At 39.7% G+C, this 18,298-nt stretch overlaps 1 protein-coding gene across 1 annotated transcript in view; it reads left to right on the top strand.

Annotated features, from left to right (window-relative positions):
- The window catches only part of col24a1 (collagen type XXIV alpha 1), an 82,288-nt gene that overhangs the window by 36,287 nt on the left and 27,703 nt on the right, over positions 1 to 18,298 (top strand). Inside the window, exons 15-28 of the mRNA XM_058073812.2 lie at positions 146 to 199; positions 394 to 438; positions 2,761 to 2,814; positions 2,909 to 2,962; positions 4,948 to 5,001; positions 5,570 to 5,623; positions 5,937 to 5,990; positions 6,580 to 6,624; positions 7,152 to 7,205; positions 7,741 to 7,785; positions 11,040 to 11,093; positions 12,241 to 12,294; positions 16,290 to 16,343; positions 16,464 to 16,517. Of these exons, the coding sequence (XP_057929795.2) occupies positions 146 to 199; positions 394 to 438; positions 2,761 to 2,814; positions 2,909 to 2,962; positions 4,948 to 5,001; positions 5,570 to 5,623; positions 5,937 to 5,990; positions 6,580 to 6,624; positions 7,152 to 7,205; positions 7,741 to 7,785; positions 11,040 to 11,093; positions 12,241 to 12,294; positions 16,290 to 16,343; positions 16,464 to 16,517 (729 nt within the window). The remainder of the gene's footprint in view (positions 1 to 145; positions 200 to 393; positions 439 to 2,760; positions 2,815 to 2,908; positions 2,963 to 4,947; positions 5,002 to 5,569; positions 5,624 to 5,936; positions 5,991 to 6,579; positions 6,625 to 7,151; positions 7,206 to 7,740; positions 7,786 to 11,039; positions 11,094 to 12,240; positions 12,295 to 16,289; positions 16,344 to 16,463; positions 16,518 to 18,298) is intronic.

Genomic DNA, 18,298 nt, shown 5'->3' with positions numbered 1-18,298 from the left:
GAGTGGACCTTGAATAATTGCTTGGCAGCAGAGAGCCAAACCAACCCAAATAGTCGTGCAAAAAAGCAAAGGAACATTTAACAAGTTGTTAAGTGTCAGATCATAATGTCTGATTATTTTATTGTGTATTTCTTTCTTTTTGTAGGGGGACCTTGGCGCTGAGGGGCCTCGAGGAATGCCTGGTTTGGTTGGACCGAAGGTAGCTTACACTCTGATGATTGAAATACTTTAAAATATTTGCTGATATGTTTCGCTTATATATTCTAACAATAAAACTTTTGCATTTGCGGAAAAATTGCACCGAATCTTTATTACTCATTGTTAATATCATTGATCATTATATCATCTTTATTCAACATTTTCTTTACTGATCTGTTGTGCCGTTTGTTCCAGGGACCAGCAGGACGAGCTGGCCTGCCTGGATTGAAAGGTGATAAGGTGATCTAAATATTTACATTATTGCAGTGTATACATGTTGTTTTGATAGCTCAAATAAGTATTCAAAGACTCCCTTGGTATAATCTTTGTTGATATTTACATAGTAAACAAAAAATTTACTCAATAGGTCGCAAACAAACACCAATGTGGGATATTATTTGAAACTTTATTCAAGTCTCACCGCAGTAACTCCATCTTCAAGTTATTTTTAACATGTTCTGCTGTTAATAATGGTTATACTGGGCAACACTAGTGATTTTGTTATTTTATAAGAATGGTCCATCATTTTCATGGTAGGTTTCTTATGACAGAAAATACAGAAGAATACGTGAAATAATGATTATAAATTGTATTTGATTGAGTGAAATAAGCATTTGGTCACCCAGCAAAATGTGACAAAGTATTAAGTATTAGAGTCACCGTTTTTGACTTCTGTAGTTTATCACCAGAGCTGAAATCCTGATGATTTTGAAGCGCTTCTTCCTGAGCCATTTTTTCTATATGTTTTGTGTCACGAGCATGCTGGAATTGTCCAATGTCTATATGTGCTCTGTGATTGGCTGGTGACCAGTCCAGGGTGTACCCCGCCTCTCGCCCGAAGACAGCTGGGATAGGCTCCATCGTGAGGATAAGTGGTAGAAAATGAATGAATGAATGAATGAATGAATCAAACTTCCAATGGGCCTATACATGTACCTTGTGGAGCTGGGGGACCTTGTGGGCACTGCAGGATATCAATCCATTACGCCAAAGTGTGTCACCACACTACAGTCCTGGTCCTGAGCTCCTTTGACAGCTCTTTGGTCTCGGCCATTCTCGTGGAGAGTTTTGAATGGAAGATATGTTTTGGTGACTGGTGTGTTTTGTACACATAACAAGAGGTTCAACGTACTTTCTTAAAAGAACAGGACTAATTTGAGTGTTTTATGGGTACAAATCGGTCTGCAGGGGTCTGAATACTTGCTGCTTGGTAGGGGATCAAATGAAAAATAATTATTTCACTCTCTATTAAAAGAAAACTACCATAAAAATGCTGGACAGTTTATTTCTTTATACAAAATCAGCAGCAGATCAAATAATTTTTTCCTCCACATTTAATTAGATCTTCCTTTGTTCGTGATGGGAATCCCAATCATTGATAGAGGTTCTATTACGATCATAGAATAACACATCATTGTTGTCCATAATGAACATTGACTGTATTACAAACCTCCTTCGCCACTTTGTTTTGCAGCTTCACTTAAGCAGAGTTTTTCAAAAATATATATAAAAATACACCAACATGTAAATTGTGCTCTTACAGTTGAATATGGTCTTATTATTTGTCAAAAATATATGTACATTGAAGCAAAATTTACTTATTTGTTGCCTAAATTAAGCATTTTCAAGCATAAAAATGGCTAAATTAAGTAAAATAATTTCTTTTTCAGAAGGCATTCAGAAGATACATTCAAAGACACGGTGAATAATATATAGTACAGTCGTCCCTCGTTTATCACAGTTAATTGGTTCCAGACTGTACCGTGATATGTGAATTTCTGTAAATTAGGATTCAATATAAATAATATTTTCATAGTTAGAGCGTAGAAAACCTGTTCAGGACTTTCTGAATATGTTTTACCATTATTAGAGCTCTTATTATTATATTATATTATTATTAGAGCTCTGTAGACATTTAGTAACACCCCTACAGTCACCTTGATACTCCTGTTATTCTTATAAGCCAAAATGTATAATTTCTTCCTTGTGGAAATGTAGTCCAAGAAAAGAGATTACTGTATTCTATACTGGTCACAAGGTGTCACTAACATTACTGTAATGTTTGCTGAGACATATAAACGCCAGACTTGATCGCCCAAACAGCCTTTTATTGCTATTTATTGCTTTTTATTATTATTTTAATATAAATTCTTATTAAAAATACTAAACCATTCTAAGCTGAAACTAACTCTGAACCCTAACTCTGACTTCCTTTCCTGTCCTCCCGCCCCAAGCTCCCCAACGGAGCACATTTATAGCAACACACAGGAGCACAAGTGTTATTTATATTTTAAATGGCTTTTTAACTCTTATTGTGTCTACTATATTTCTTAATACAAGTGTAATGTAACCACATTTAGAAGGTCATAAATAGATTTTTTTATGGTTTAACTATCAAAATGTTCCATTAATAAATAAGAAATACTACTTTGAGGAAATTCAACTTATCATGGTCAGGTCTGGAACCAATCAACTCCTATAAACAAGGGATTACTGTATATCTTTTTAATGGCCTGCTAGGGTTTTGTTGTCATATCTTTTTATGATACTGTGGAAATTTAGGGAGAAGTGGGACAACGGGGCGAATCAGGAGAGATGGGTTACCAAGGCGATAAGGTATGTGCACTGTCACACAAATTAACATTTTAGAGTTTCTCTGTGATTTTGATTCCATGCTCACTGTGGTGTCCTTTTGATATATGTCTTTCAGGGTCTTCCTGGTGCAGCTGGTCCTCCTGGTCCAAGAGGAAAACCTGGACCAACGGTATGTTTGTGTATAAGGGTTCCATTTTGGTTTTATGGAAATCTTTATAGACAACTCCATGTAAACACAAACCAAAGCTTGCTCGGACTTAAACCTAACTCAGTAAAGCAAGCACTCGTTTGCTGGGCGTTGATTCAATGGAGGCAAGAAAGAAGTGGAATATACAATATTCCTGGAGGCAGTCGACTTTATGTCTTATCTAAAGTAAATACCATGATTTCCAGTGTATATAACATTAGCTGTAAGTGAACTCATGACGAGCTTGTCAACACCTTTGATGCATTATGGACAGAATTTCAAATGGAATAAACTAAATTAAACATAGGGACCCGTTTTGGAACTGGTTTATTTCTTAGCTGCCAATTGAGTGTCAAGTTGCTGCGTGATGATTTTAGTGTTCTTTGTAAATTGACACCATGAGTCATCTTATATACTGTATATATCTCCTGTGATTTCCAGTGGCTCATCATTGATGATAGTTGATTGATGATAGTCTTTGTCAGGCTTTCAGATTTGTACAATAGCAATAGCAACAGCCATGAATGTTTTCTTTTCCTTTCTTCTGCATTATAATGCCAGAAAACAAGTCAATATGAGCAAGCTAACAATGCTCATCATTGGGACACACTATACATTTCTCTGAAATAAATTTCTTGTTTCTTCACAGTTGTTTGGACAAATGTAACCATGATAACCAATTGTTTTGTTTTTTGATTACCGGAGCATTTTTCCAATGCGCATTAATACACATGCTAGTTCTGTCAACAACAACAGCATAGATACAGCAACAAGACTTACAATCTCTGCTCTCTTTGGGATGGCTGTGTCTTCCAGCACAAGACATGTGCTCCAGTCCTCAGGTGAAAAATGCTGGCAGCAAACAAGCATCTTGATGAGCCTTTGTAGCGAAATTGGGAGCTAGGTATCCACTCTTCCGTCTGTGAATGAGCGGCTAGCGATGCTTCTTGTTAGTGCGCCAGATAAATATAGTTTTAGCTGCTACAATAACTATCACTGTAGCTTTGTTAATATGTAAGTCAGTTATGTAAATGGGACACTTATGGCGTGTTTTTGTGAGGGCTTTAGCATATACGTATTTCCCATGACGTTTGCAAAATTCCAAAAAAAAAATGTAGTTTACGCCTTTTGAATCATGCCAATTGTCAAACAAGACAGACCACAATTAACAAACTTAAGTATGTGATGAAATAGGATTATCTGAAACATTCTCGTATAAACATAAGGACTGGAAGCAAATGAAACTTTAAACAGCTTTCCTTATGTTTATTTTATGAATGTTGGCAGCACAGTGGTGCATGTGGTTAGCACATCGTCTTTACAACAACAAAAGTTCTCGCTCTGACTTCTGAGTGGAGATTGCATGTTCTCCGCACCTGCAGGGTTTTTACTCTGGGTACTCCTATTTTTTTTTTTTTTTACCACAGTTCAAAACATGCATAGTAGGTTAATTATAATCCATCTCACAGTCAGGAGACCCGGGTTCATTGGAACGTGTCTGTGTGGCGTTTGCTTCTCGCTGTGCTTTCTCCGAGTTTTCTCAGGGTACTACAGCTTCCTCCCACATTCCAAAGACATGCATGCATATGAACGTGAATGGTTTGCCTGTCTAAGAGACGTTGCCTCTCTCTCAAAGTCAACTGGGATGCGAGGTGTGTCGGAAAACTTCCAGGATTGTTGATGTTGATGGCGTCTTTCATTTGACGGGCATTGTTCACAAGAGTTGAGGCAGACAATTTGAGCCAGGATGCCCTTCTCATCAAGGATACCCATTTTGAAGACATGGACGGCATTCCAGAAAAATCCTTGTAGGGGTGCATGAAGGCTGGGGAATTGCGTTAGCGTCCAGTGGGATTACTTCAAAGAGGAGTTTAGATTTGAAATACATCGATTGTCACTCTGGGACTCTCAATAGTACGAGCAGTTAAATGATTTCTGGTTTTCATGTGATTTTTGTATTCCAACAGGGTAGAATTGGAGATATGGGGATTCAAGGACCACCTGGACCACCAGGACCAGAGGTCGGATTACATTTGTTTTTTTTTTGTTTGTAGTATGCCCAGATTTCATACTGATACCCGTACTCAGATTTTTATAGGGTTTTGGTGAAAATGATATGTACAGTATGTCTCAGTTTGTGTACACTGTCTTGGTTATTGTACAACCAAACAACAAACTTGTTGGGTGCCCAAACAAAGCATCCATTGGTGACTCAGTCTCCATGATGAATGGATAGTAGTTGGAATCCGATCAAGGAATCCTTTAATCAACTTTACTTTCATCATTTCATTACCTTTCCTGTCTCCCCATTATGATGTCTACTATAGCAACTGTAAAGGTTTTTTTTAATCCCTACTGAGAACGCCTGTTCACGTAGTTTGTCTCTTTATTTTCACAACTACGAGTCATGATCGCGAGCACCCAACTTCGATCCCAATGTGACGTTAGTAAAATAAATCCATCCATCCAATCCACATGCACGACAGATCCATAAGTCCTCTATCAACTTTGTGTAATCAGTTTATTTGCTAGATTCATACTTAAGTTATATGTCATGTCATGTGTCATGCCAAGTTATATGCCATTTAGGGTTTTCCTGGAGACATAGGAGTACCTGGGCCTAACGGACCTCCCGGACCAAAGGTATGCTGTACTATAACAACATACAACAGTGGTATGAAAAAGTATCTGAACCTTTTGGAATTTGTCACATTTCTGCATAAAATCACCATCAAATGTGATCTGATCTTTGTCAAAATCACACAGATGAAAAAAACTGTGTCTGCTTTAACTAAAACCACCCAAACATTTATAGGTTTTCATATTTTAATGCAGAAATGTGAGAAATTCCAAAAGGTTCAGATACTTTTTCATACCACTATATTAGCTGTGCTTCCATTTCAAACTATGACACAATAAGGATAATTCATCAGTGTGTTTTGTATTTGCATTTTAGGGTTTGCAAGGTGCCAGAGGGATCCAAGGTCCGCCTGGGCCAATAGGAACACAGGTAAAAGGATTCACTATTAAACATGGTTTCATGGTAATTGGCTTGGATCTAGATCAGTGGGAAATACAGATTTCCATTCGTGCAAACGATTTAAATAAGCTGTGTCATATAACATGTCATTTCTCGAAGAAGCCTCTGAGGGCATGTTCCACTCGGTGAAGTCATTCTCATTGTGTGCATTTCAAAAGAAGGCACGATGTTTCCAGCCCTGGGAAAACAGAGCTTTTGGCAGCTGGAGGTGCTGAATCTTGCAGCCTCCAAATCCTTTTCAATGTCAATAACGAAAATGCATCGGTGGAAGAAAACCATACACGTTTTTCTCTGGTTTTGTTCTTGTGTACGCTTGTTGAATTTTGTCGTTGTTGATTATCGTTATTTAACAACAGTCATTGCTTGGATTTTAGGTACACCTTACCGGCATTGTTAGTATTGGTAATAACGTTACACTTGTAGGTTCAGTTGATGCTAGTATGTCTTCATCAATATTATTCCTACTTTATCCAAATCTATACCTGGTCTTACAACAGGAGTGTTTTCACTTTCTTAATCTACTGTACATATCACCTAATTTTGTACTCTCTTTCTGCAGGGTGAAGAAGGCCCTCTTGGCCCACCTGGCAATGCCGGCCCAACTGTAAGCAATATTCTCTATAGAAATAAAACCCGTGTAAATACACACATAGCAATAGTGTCATTGAGACTCTTGCAGTTGGTTGATAAACCAATCATTAGCCGAGACATATTATAATCATGAGATTATATATACTGGCTGCACGGCGGATGAGTGGTTAGCGTGCAGGCCACACAGCTAGTTCGATTCCACCCTCGGCCATCTCTGTGTGGAGTTTGCATGTTCTCCTCATGCGTGCGTGGGTTTTCTTTGGGTACTCCGGTTTCCTGCCACATTCCAAAAACATGCTAGGTTAATTGGCAACTCCAAATTGTCCATAGGTATGAATGTGAGTGTGAATGGTTGTTTGTCAATATGTGCCCTGTGATTGGCTGGTGACCAGTCCAGTGTGTACACCGCCTCTCGCTCCAAAATAGCTGGGATAGGCTCCAGCACCCCCCATGACATCTTGTGAGGATAAACGGTAGAAAATGAATGACTGAATGAATGATATATACTGAATGCATACTGCTCTTTGTAAATACTTATAGGGAAGACCAGGAAGGAAAGGTTACATCGGTGAACCGGGTCCAGATGGTGTGTTGGTAAGTCTACTTTTTTAACTCGACAACACAGCAGGGGGTGCATATTCTGCCACATTTTTACCCTTTTTGTGGAGTGGATCAGGAGCAGATAAGTCCAAATTGTTTCCCACACATCTGTATTGTTATCATGACTGTTTTCTGTCATCTGCCTTCTCCAGTAGCTTAGCATTTGGGAAAAATTGATAATGCAAAGCAAAAGAAAAAGTGCAAGTTCATCCTTTGTTGCTTGCTGCTTATTTCAATTTTTCGACCTTATAGATGAGACTTAAAGTTTAGTTTCTCAAACCCGTATAATCGTTTTCCATTCTAAAGCCCTACTTCTTACTTCCTTAAGATCCAATAGTGCTAAATGTAAATTATTGCACTTTTTTTCAACTGGTCTTAACATTTTTTAATCAGCAGTGTATGTTATTGCATGTGTGTGTTCCCTTTTAAGACACTGCTATTTATGCACTGATGTTTGAGATAGTAACAATCAAATGATTATAATTGCAGGAAGCTAATCAGTATGCTGTTTGGTGTTTTCGTCTTGCAGGGAGAGAAAGGGGACATTGGGAATGTCGGAAAAGTCGGACCACAAGTGAGTTGCTTTGATACTTAGAATGCACAGGATTCAGCATAATTAAATGTTATCCTGTTGTGGAATTTTTTTAATTTTTTTTTAAATGTGTTAAATATACACCGATTATGATATGATTTGAATGTCCTTTTGGAGTTAGTGTTTTCATCATGAATTTGGCAGAAATACCACAGCAAAATGCCATACTAAAAGATCCTTTGACGGCTTTCATGTTTGATTGTACTCTGCCAAAATATGTGTCATGCTTTGTTGTTGCCAAGAAACATACATACGTCATCTCAGTTCTTCTCAAATAGCAGTATGGGATGGGGTGGGGGGGGGGTGTTCTTGTCTAAAGACAGTTCATGGCTTTATTCATTCAGCAACTCATGCAGTGGTTTGTACGGAGAGATAAATAAATACATATTATCTGGGGGTGTGAAAAAAAAAATTGTCATCTGGGGGAGCATAACAGAAAATAACTGAGAACCACTGGTTTATATCGAAAACATATTTTGTGAGCAATGTTATGAAGCAAATCAGCTGTTTTGGGTTAACCCTTATAGCTGCCTCACTTACTTCAATATGTAAACCCATAGAAAGGCCATTGTTGACTAGTGTAGGTTAAACAGAGGCCGATGGTTCTTTTTTCGGCCAGTAAAGTATTTCATCTCAGTTTTCACAGGGTTGTGTATTTGAGCCAATTTCACTTAGCCGCCGTGTTCCATTTAAGTCTGCTCCCCAGTGCACGGCTTCTTAAAGCGCCCGTACATTGACATCTACATCATGTCAACCTCTCTGCTTTTATTTTCCTGGCAGAGACTCATTTTGGACTGACACGTGTGCACAAGAAACGGGGTTGTGTCAGGGGAAAAAAGCTTTTGAAAGGTTAATGTTCATGAGTATATCTTGACTTCAAAATCTCTTGTTAGACATGCTGTCATTACAGAAACCCATTTACAACCATCTCCTACTGGGAAATGATACTGGGTGCCACAGTGTACCATTTCTTTTCCTAATTATGGGATTTGTGGTCAATGTTGAGAAAGCCACTATGCCTGCAGGCTGCATCCCCTCTCAGACACTCATCTTTTAAATCCGCTGCTTTTTACTTACATCCAGCATGAAAATCCCCTTTAGATGGTGCTACGTAAGTGACTTTGTGGCTGTCAGTTGTTTTAGTTGAGCTCAGGAATGGAAATTGGATCAAAAGTGTTTTACCTTCATCTTAGTGGTCTGTTTCTTGTCTTTGACTGCTCATGTTTTCTTGAGTTAGCTTACATTTAGTCGACACCACTGGAAAAAAAACGGTATCGGACTGAAAAGTATGAATAATAATAAATAATACCCCACCCCATAACAGTTCCCTATCATTACTTACATTTTTGCTTTTTGTTCTCGTCACCTTTTGTATACACAAAACATGCTGATTTCACATATGTGTCTAAATCTGTGCTAGTGAGAACTTCGTCTTTGATGATCCAACCACCTCACAGGTGTGGCATATCAAGACGCTGATGAGTCAGCATGATTACTGCACAGGTGTGCTTTTGGCTTGCCACAACAAAAAGGCCACCGAATGTCATTTTAAATGGAATGACACTCAGTAAGCCAGTAAGTGGGCGGCACGGCGGTCGAGTGGTTAGTGCGCAGACCTCACAGCTCGGAGACTAGGGTTCAATTCCACCCTCGGCCATCTCTGTGTGGAGTTTGCATGTTCTCCGGTTTCCTCCCACATTCCAAAAACATGCTAGGTTAATTGGCGACTCCAAATTGTCCATAGGTATGAATGTGAGTGTGAATGGTTGTTTGTCTATGCGTGCCCTGTGATTGGCTGGCGACCGCTCCAGGGTGTACCCCCGTCTCTCACCCAAAGACAGCTGGGATAGGCTCCAGCACCCCCGCGACCCTCGTGAGGAAAATGAATGAATGAATGAAGCCAGTAAGTCTTAATCACCAGAAATAAAAGGATACGTGTCCTTCCACAGACTACAGACTACCCTCGCCACGTCTTGCTCCTTATTTCATGTTTAACAAAATCATAATATAAATAAGATAAATAAACCATGCTGTTTATTGTTAAAAACGGCCCCATCATCAGTAAAAAGAATATTTAAGCATTTCTACGCACAAAAATGACCAAATGAGCTAAAACAGACCACTGAACATAAGGCATTCAAAAGACACATACAAATACCTTGTGAATGATATGTAGTATTCTACCTTGGTCACTAGATAAGTAATGTTCATTCATTCATTATCTACCGCTTTTCCTCACGAAGGTCGCGGGGGTGCTGGAGCCTATCCCAGCTGTCTTTGGGCAAGAGGCGGGGTACACCCTGGACTGGTCACCAGCCAATCACAGGGCACATATAGACAAACAACCATTCACACTCACATTCATACCTATGGACAATTTGGAGTTGCCAATTAACCTAGCATGTTTTTGGAATGTGGGAGGAAACCGGAGTACCCGGAGAAAACCCACGCATGCACGGGGAGAACATGCAAACTCCACACAGAGATGGCCGAGGGTGGAATTGAACACAAGCACACGACCGCCGTGCCGCCCATAAGTAATGTTCCGTGATGTTAATGTAATGTTCTGTGAGACACCCAAGCACCAGAGTTGATCACTTTTTTGCTGGTTTGAACCCATGATGTCACTTCCTGTCCGCCCGCCACTCTGTTCTCTTAGCACCCGAACACATTTATAGCAACACACAATACTAGACTTATTTATGTCTAAATACTTTATTATTGTAATATAATATTGCTGGTCTGTGTATAGTAGTTCATAAATAGGTTTTCTATCCTTGAATTATGAAAGTTCTCATCTAAATTTGTGGGATTACTGTATAGGTTGATCTCAAAATTATTGTCACAGTTTTATCTTTTTGTGCTTTCTATGTGTGCTATGAAAGGATGAATGAATGAAGTTGTTATGTACAAAAACTCAAAGACTCATGTTTGAAATCTTTTCTCTTTTTGCCCCCTCAGAGATGTGTTATTGTAGGTGGTATTGTTCATTATTTTGATTAATTTTGTTATCATTCACTTTAACATACTTCGCACTTCATGGGTCAGCTCACAGCCTTATCCTTGAGCCAATAGCCCCACCTTATTGCTTACAAAAGCATTGCGTAGCATTCTGTGACCCCTTGCATTCCAAGTGTCTTAACAGATTGGGAAACAACCCATAGATGAGTGAATATCAGGCTCTCACGTTGGCATACTTTCTTTCAATACCCTTTGAAATGGCTCTTTCTCTCCAGGGTCCTGTTGGCCTGATCGGGATAGCTGGTGTGATAGGAGTTCCTGGTGAAAAGGTAAGGCGTGTGTTTTGCTTCCATTATGCTGTCAATAAGCATCAGCCGTTTTCTTGTCAGTTTCAGACCCCCTGTAATTAGGGCCGTGTTAAGTAACCATAAACGGAGGCCCCAGAGGCCCCTGAACACACGCCTTAGATAAACAGTCAACACTCTCATGTCCATATCAAAAACAATATTGTCACAGGTGTCATAATGACGGCCTTTTGTCCCATTTTGTTGTGTATGGGCAGGGATAAAATGACAATTTAGCTTGGACACATCACAAGAATTCAAAAACTGATGTTCATCAAATTTCTACTGAATTACTAGACAAAGGTAGAGCTGCAACAATTAATCGATGGTTAATCGATTATACAATTAAGTGTTTTTATTTCAATATGTAAATATCCTCTGATTTCAGCCTCTCAAATGTGAAGATTTCCTAATTTATTGGGCTTCTTTTCTGATATGTGGCGGACCCAACCACTAATTGTAGCTGTTTGCTTCATATTAATGTGTTTTTTTAATTAGATTAATCGGTTATATAATTAATTTTTAGTTGCAACTTCTTGTCTCTTAGGTTTGGTCAAAGTCATGAAAGTAGCATGAAAAGTCTATTATTGATCTTTTCCCTTTCTGGTTTCCGAACCCCAACCCCCCCCACTCACACACACACATCCTTTTCAGAAGCACTTTGTGTGTCAGAACATGTTCCTGTGATGTGAAGCCGCTCGCTTGTCAAACGATTCCTCTTAAGCAAAAAAACCTCCTCCTCCTCCACCTTCAGGCTGTTAGGGCCAAGCATACCTTGACAGCCTGAAAATTCCTTTCACATCATGCAATATCCATATATTATTTCAGTAGCACCTCCTGGATTTGGTTTCCAGGGATTTCTCAAATATTCCAAACATTGTTTAATACAGAGCTGTTCAGCGGATGCATGTAGAGTCATGAAACTTTGTAAGCGCAGAACTTCTCACCCAGCCTTAAGAGTGGAGTTCACCTGAAACAAACTAAAGCAACCAGCTGTCTACCTGACCCTTTGTACTCCACTTGCATGGCTTTTTACTGAGCAACGAGGTTATGAATCAGCATCGCTGTTGGGGTGACAGGTCATGGTTTCATGATCTCTTGCGTTTTTCAGTTTTACTGTTGTGTTTGACAGGGTGACAGAGGGCCGACTGGTCCAACGGGCCCAGCAGGAGAGAAAGGGCCGAGAGTGAGTATCAATTTGTTCATTTAAAAACTCCACCAAATTAAGCTGAAGAAACATTGATAAAGTGAAGTATGAAGTGAAATACTCACTGGGATGCAAAAATGGTGACCATCATCAAGGATAAAGATGGTATTCTTAAATAATTTAAGAAGTGAAAGGATTTTCTAACATGAAATGGACCGTGATAACTGAAAACGTCCTCCTCCCGAGAAGCCTGTCTCTCCCTTCCTTGCAACGCCCCTTTGAGTGTGCAAGACAACAGAATCAGTTAACAGATTGAGGTACTTTTTGAAGAAAAGTATTTTGTCTTTCATGTGTCAGTGACTTTGGTATAACTTTTGACGTATGCTAAAACTTAACTGTACCCAACGCAGTCATCAGAACAGAACTTGTTCGGAACCCGAGGTATGAAGTGAAATTCTCATTGGGATGCAAAATTGGTGACCATCATCAAGGATAAAGATGGTATTCTTGACATTTTTAATAAGTGAAAGGTTTTTCTACCATGAAATGGACCGCGATAACTGAACAGCAGAGTGTCATTATTAAAAACGTCGTCCTCCCGAGAAGCCTGTCTCTCCCTTCCTTGCAACGCCCCTTTGAGTGCGCAAGACAACAAAAACAGTTAACAGATGCCTCTTTTTGAAGAAAAGTATTTTGTCTTTCATGTGTCAGTGACGTAGATATAACTTTTGACGTATGCTAAAACTTAACTGTACCCAACGCAGTCATCAGAACAGAACTTGTTCGGAACCCGAGGTATGAAGTGAAATTCTCATTGGGATGCAAAATTGGTGACCATCATCAAGGATAAAGATGGTATTCTTGACATTTTTAATAAGTGAAAGGATTTTCTACCATGAAATGGACCGCGATAACTGAACAGCAGAGTGTCATTATTAAAAACGTCCTCCTCCCAAGAAGTCTGTCTCTCCCTTCCTTGCAACGCCCCTTTGAGTGTGCAAGACAACAGAATCAGTTAACAGATGCCTCTTTTTGAAGAAAAGTATTTTGTCTTTCATTTGTCAGTGACGTAGATATAACTTTTGACATATGCTAAAACTTAACTGTACCCAACGCAGTCATCAGAACAGAACTTGTTCGGACCCCGAGATATGAAGTGAAATTCTCATTGGGATGCAAAATTGGTGACCATCATCAAGGATAAAGATGGTATTCTTGACATTTTTAATAAGTGAAAGGTTTTTCTACCATGAAATGGACCACGATAACTGAACAGCAGAGTGTCATTATTAAAAACGTCCTCCTCCCAAGAAGTCTGTCTCTCCCTTCCTTGCAACGCCCCTTTGAGTGTGCAAGACAACAGAAACAGTTAACAGATGCCTCTTTTTGAAGAAAAGTATTTTGTCTTTCATGTGTCAGTGACGTAGATATAACTTTTGACATATGCTAAAACTTAACTGTACCCAACGCAGTCATCAGAACAGAACTTGTTCGGAACCCGAGGTATGAAGTGAAATTCTCATTGGGATGCAAAATTGGTGACCATCATCAAGGATAAAGATTTCGACCATGAAATGGACCGTGATAACTGAACAGCAGAGTGTCATTATTAAAAACGTCGTCCTCCCGAGAAGCCTGTCTCTCCCTTCTTTGCAACGCCCCTTTGAGTGCGCAAGACAACAAAAACAGTTAACAGATGCCTCTTTTTAAAGAAAAGAGAAAGAAAAAAAGTAGCCTTTCCTTGCTGTATTTTTGTCTTTCATATGTCAGTGGGAGTGACGTAGGTATAACTTTCGGTGTATGCTAAAACTTAACTGTACCCAACGCAGTCATCAGAACAGAACTTGTTCGGAACCCGAGGTATGAAGTGAAATTCTCATTGGGATGCAAAATTGGTGACCATCATCAAGGATAAAGATTTCGACCATGAAATGGACCGTGATAACTGAACAGCAGAGTGTCATTATTAAAAACGTCCTCCTCCTGAGAAGCCTGTCTCTCCCTTCCTTGCAACGCTCCTTTGAGTGCGCAAGACAACAAAAACAGTTAACAGTTGCCTCTTTTTAAAGAAAACAGAAAGAAAAAAAGTAGCCTTTCCATGTTTTTTTTCTCTTTCATATGTCAGTGGGAGTGACATAGGTATAACTTTTGACGTATGCTAAAACTCAACTCAGGGTTCAATTCCACCCTCGGCCATGTCTGTGTGGAGTTGGCATGTTCTCCCCGTGCATGCGTGGGTTTTCGCCAGGTACTCCAGTTTCCTCCCACATTCCAAAAACATGCTAGGTTAATTAGCGACTCCAAATTGTCCATAGGTATGAATGTGAGTGTGAATGGTTGTTTGTCTATATGTGCCCTGTGATTGGCCGGCCACTAGTCCAGGGTGGGACAGCTGGGATAGGCTCCAGCACCCCCCGCGACGGTAGAAATTGAACGAATGAGTCAGCCATGTGTGAAAGGGGACCTATTATGTTCATTTTCGGCCCTTTATATTGCAAATGTTTTATTGCAATACCCAATGCAGTCATCAGAACAAAACTTGTTCGGAACCCGAGGGCCATCTGTAGTTTTTTAATGGTATTGCGGAGCTGTAGGTCAGGGTGGTCACACAAAACTCCCCCAGAAATACTAAAAATTACTCGTTTTATAGTGAAATAATAACCAACAAATCAGTAGTCTAGTGCATCCATCATTTTAAATGGAATGACACTCAGTAAGCCAGTAAGTCTTAATCACCAGAAATGAAAGGATACGCGTCGTTCCACAGACTACAGTCGTCCCTCGCCACGTCTTGCTCCTTATTTCATGTTTAACAAAATATTAATATATATATTGATAAATAAACCATGCTGTTTGTTGTTGAAAATAGCCCCATCATCAGTAAAAAGAATATTTAAGCATTTCTAAGCACAAAAATGACCAAATGAGCTAAAACAGACCACTGAACATAAGGCATTCAAAAGACACATACAAATACCTTGTGAATGATATGTAGTATTCTACCTTGGTCACTAGATGTCAGTAATGTTAATGTAATGTTCCGTGAGACACCCAAGCACCAAACTTGATCACTTTTTTGCAGGTTTGAATCATGTCACAAAAGGCACAGTAATCCCTAATAAAAATGTAAGGATAATACATTCTACATCATCAGAACAGGGCCATCTGTAGTTTTTTTAATGGTATTACGGTGCTGTAGGTCAGGGTGGTCACACAAAACTCCCCCAGAAATACTAAAAATGACTCGTTTTATTGTGAAATAATAACCGACAAATCAGTAGTCTAGTGCATCCATCCTCGCGGTATCTCCTGTAAAACTCTGTAGAGAGGTACAGTACTTTCCGACATTGCTCAGTTTCCGGGGGCCTCAGTCTCTTGACTCCATCGCTGAGACTTTTGGGCACCCGTCCTGACCTAGTTGGATTAAGATCGGCTGGAATGATGGTTGGCTGCTAGTGGGAATGACTAATCTGGCAGCTGAATGAATAGCGAGATGATCAAAACACTGCTCTGCTTGTATCTGTATCTCCCTGTGAAGCGGTGCTTTGTGACTTATGTAAGGATGACATGGAATATTATTCTAAGATGGAATAGCCAGATTAGCGTGGAGTGGCGGCTCTGGACTATATGTCACCAGCCCCACCACCAGCAGCACATTTCAGTGCAGTGGGCAGTGCTCCTGTCAACTGGAATTCTGTTTTCATTCAGTACCCATTTGCAAGCTTTAGTTTATTTCGGAAAATTTCCTGTGGTGTATCATAATCTGTTCCATTCAATCGATCACTTTTTACTTTTTACTTTTTTTATTAATTTGTATATAGATATAAATCAGTATATATATTGTTATATTGTACTGTTATTATTATAGCTTTGGGGACTCAACCTCCGGTTCACACGGAGTCAGTTGCACCTCCTTTTCAGTGTGAGCCCAGGGTAAATCCCTGAAAGTGATTATTGACAATTATATTTTGAAATGTCGTTAATGCAACATATATACATGAAATGTAAGACATATTTTCTATCATCCGTAAAAGGGGTATCCAGGGTTGCCTGGGAGTCCTGGGGACATCGGCATGCAAGGTCCAACTGTAAGTGTCATATCCTCATCAATACTGTTTGATTCTTTGTATTTGTACATAACGTTTGTTTTGTTAACTATTTTGGTTCCACTTCTCATCATTTGCTTACTCATTTATTTTTGCTCACAGGGTCCGATGGGGCAAAGTGGGAATCCTGGGAGTTCTGGTCCAAAGGGTCGCAGGGTAAGACCTGTACTTGTTACAGGAGAATGTGTTGCATTCTTTCTTTAAGTAGTCTTGACTTTCCGTTAACATCAGACAGATATATTTGCTGATATGATCAAAGATTGTTTGTTATTAGACCTTATTAGGTTGTGCATGAGTACTGTTTTAGGCAGCCAATGAGGATGTAGTGGTTGGACTGTTGGGACATCATCTGCCCAAGTAGGTGTAGAATGGGTTTCATGCACCCGTACTACAGTACGCTGTATTTAGTTTACCTCCCAAGAAGAAGGTCTTTTACTTTTGGCTTGTCCAATTACTGGTCACCACAGTGGATCAGGTGTTCAAGTACCTTCATCTGTCCTCTTCTCCAGCATCCTTCTACCAATATCCTGACCTCTTTGTTGTTTCAGACCTGCCTTCTCCAGATCATAAACTGGGGCTGGTCTTACAACAGTACTCCTGGCACTCTTCTTCACACACTCCACCCTCCCTGCACTTGTTTCTTTAGCTTTTTTCCACACTCTCCATTGCTTTGAATCCATGTTCCTCTACTCCTTGCATCCTCACATTTGACTTACTTAATATCCATAGGTCTCTGGCCATTGGATGGCAATAGAGGCGTCCACAAATTTCATCCACTTGTCTCTGTCCATGGTAATGATCTTGGTTTGCGGCACCATTCTTTGATGTCATGTAGCCATTTTCTCTCGGGTCTGCTTCAATTGTTGCCAAAGACTGCTGATTTGACTCGTCTACGGTCTGGCATTCTGCAGACCTCCTCACAGTTCCACCTGATACTCTTTCATTGACTCACTTACTCCATTTTGCTATGACTGACCTCCATTCGTCTCCTCTCCAGCTCATTTCTCCACCTGTCCAGGTTTTTTTTTCATCCTTCTCTTTGCTATCACGGCAGATCGCAATGTCATCTGCAAACATTATTACCCATGGGGCCTCCTGTCTGACCTCATCTGTCAATCTGTCAATCACCAGAGCATCGCCAGCACATCACAACTGGTGTCCTGCTGCCCTCATACATTTCATGTAGAACCCTAACATGCACGCTCTCGTACCTTAACCTGCCAATGTTGTTAATAAAACAGTGTTCATCAAGCAACACGTCTAATATTTATCTCCAGTGCATAAATGTTTGCAATAAACAAAGTGGACAGCGTCAACATCATTTTCTTGAAGAGTCAATGAGTTCAAACTAACACTTTGGTCTAACTGCTTGAGAGAAGCACATCTTTTAGAATCCTCTTTGATGTCCTTTATAAACTCTTCATTTTGCTTCAAGTGACTTTTATAGGCTGTTTACTTACTTTCTTCCTGGTTAACATTTTGCCAAATGTAACATATGGGAGCACTTATCATGCTGGGGGCTTGTGGTGTTTACTAAATTCTATGTACACGGTTGTGGTTGTATTTCCTGTCTGATTGAGCCAAAGTACCTCAGACCATCATCACACATTAGATGAGATACATTTTTTTCCTTTTGGAGTATCTAATCTATTTATCTAATCTTTTCATTTGCAGTTAATTCATCTCAAACCTTGAATGTGCGACGGTCTTAAAACTAGCTGTAACGAGCTATAAGCATTATATTTCGCCATGGTCCAATGCAGTGTTTGGACAAATGTATGATTTCAGGGCTATAGCATACTTTCTTAAATATTTTCGTTCTCGAAGATCTCCTTTCTTATGTGCATGTTCGATGTGCACGAGACAGCTATGCATGCTTGATGTTGGAGAGACTATGTTTCTCAGCTGGCTTGGGAACGCCTCGGAATCTGCCAGGA

This window comes from Doryrhamphus excisus, linkage group LG4, assembly GCF_037039965.1.
Source record: "Doryrhamphus excisus strain RoL-2023G ecotype Guam linkage group LG4, RoL_Dexc_Guam_v1.1, whole genome shotgun sequence".
NCBI classification, from domain to species: domain Eukaryota; kingdom Metazoa; phylum Chordata; class Actinopteri; order Syngnathiformes; family Syngnathidae; genus Doryrhamphus; species Doryrhamphus excisus.
The sequence above is the reverse complement of the archived record's forward strand: the minus strand, read 5'-3'. Positions and strand labels throughout refer to the sequence as shown.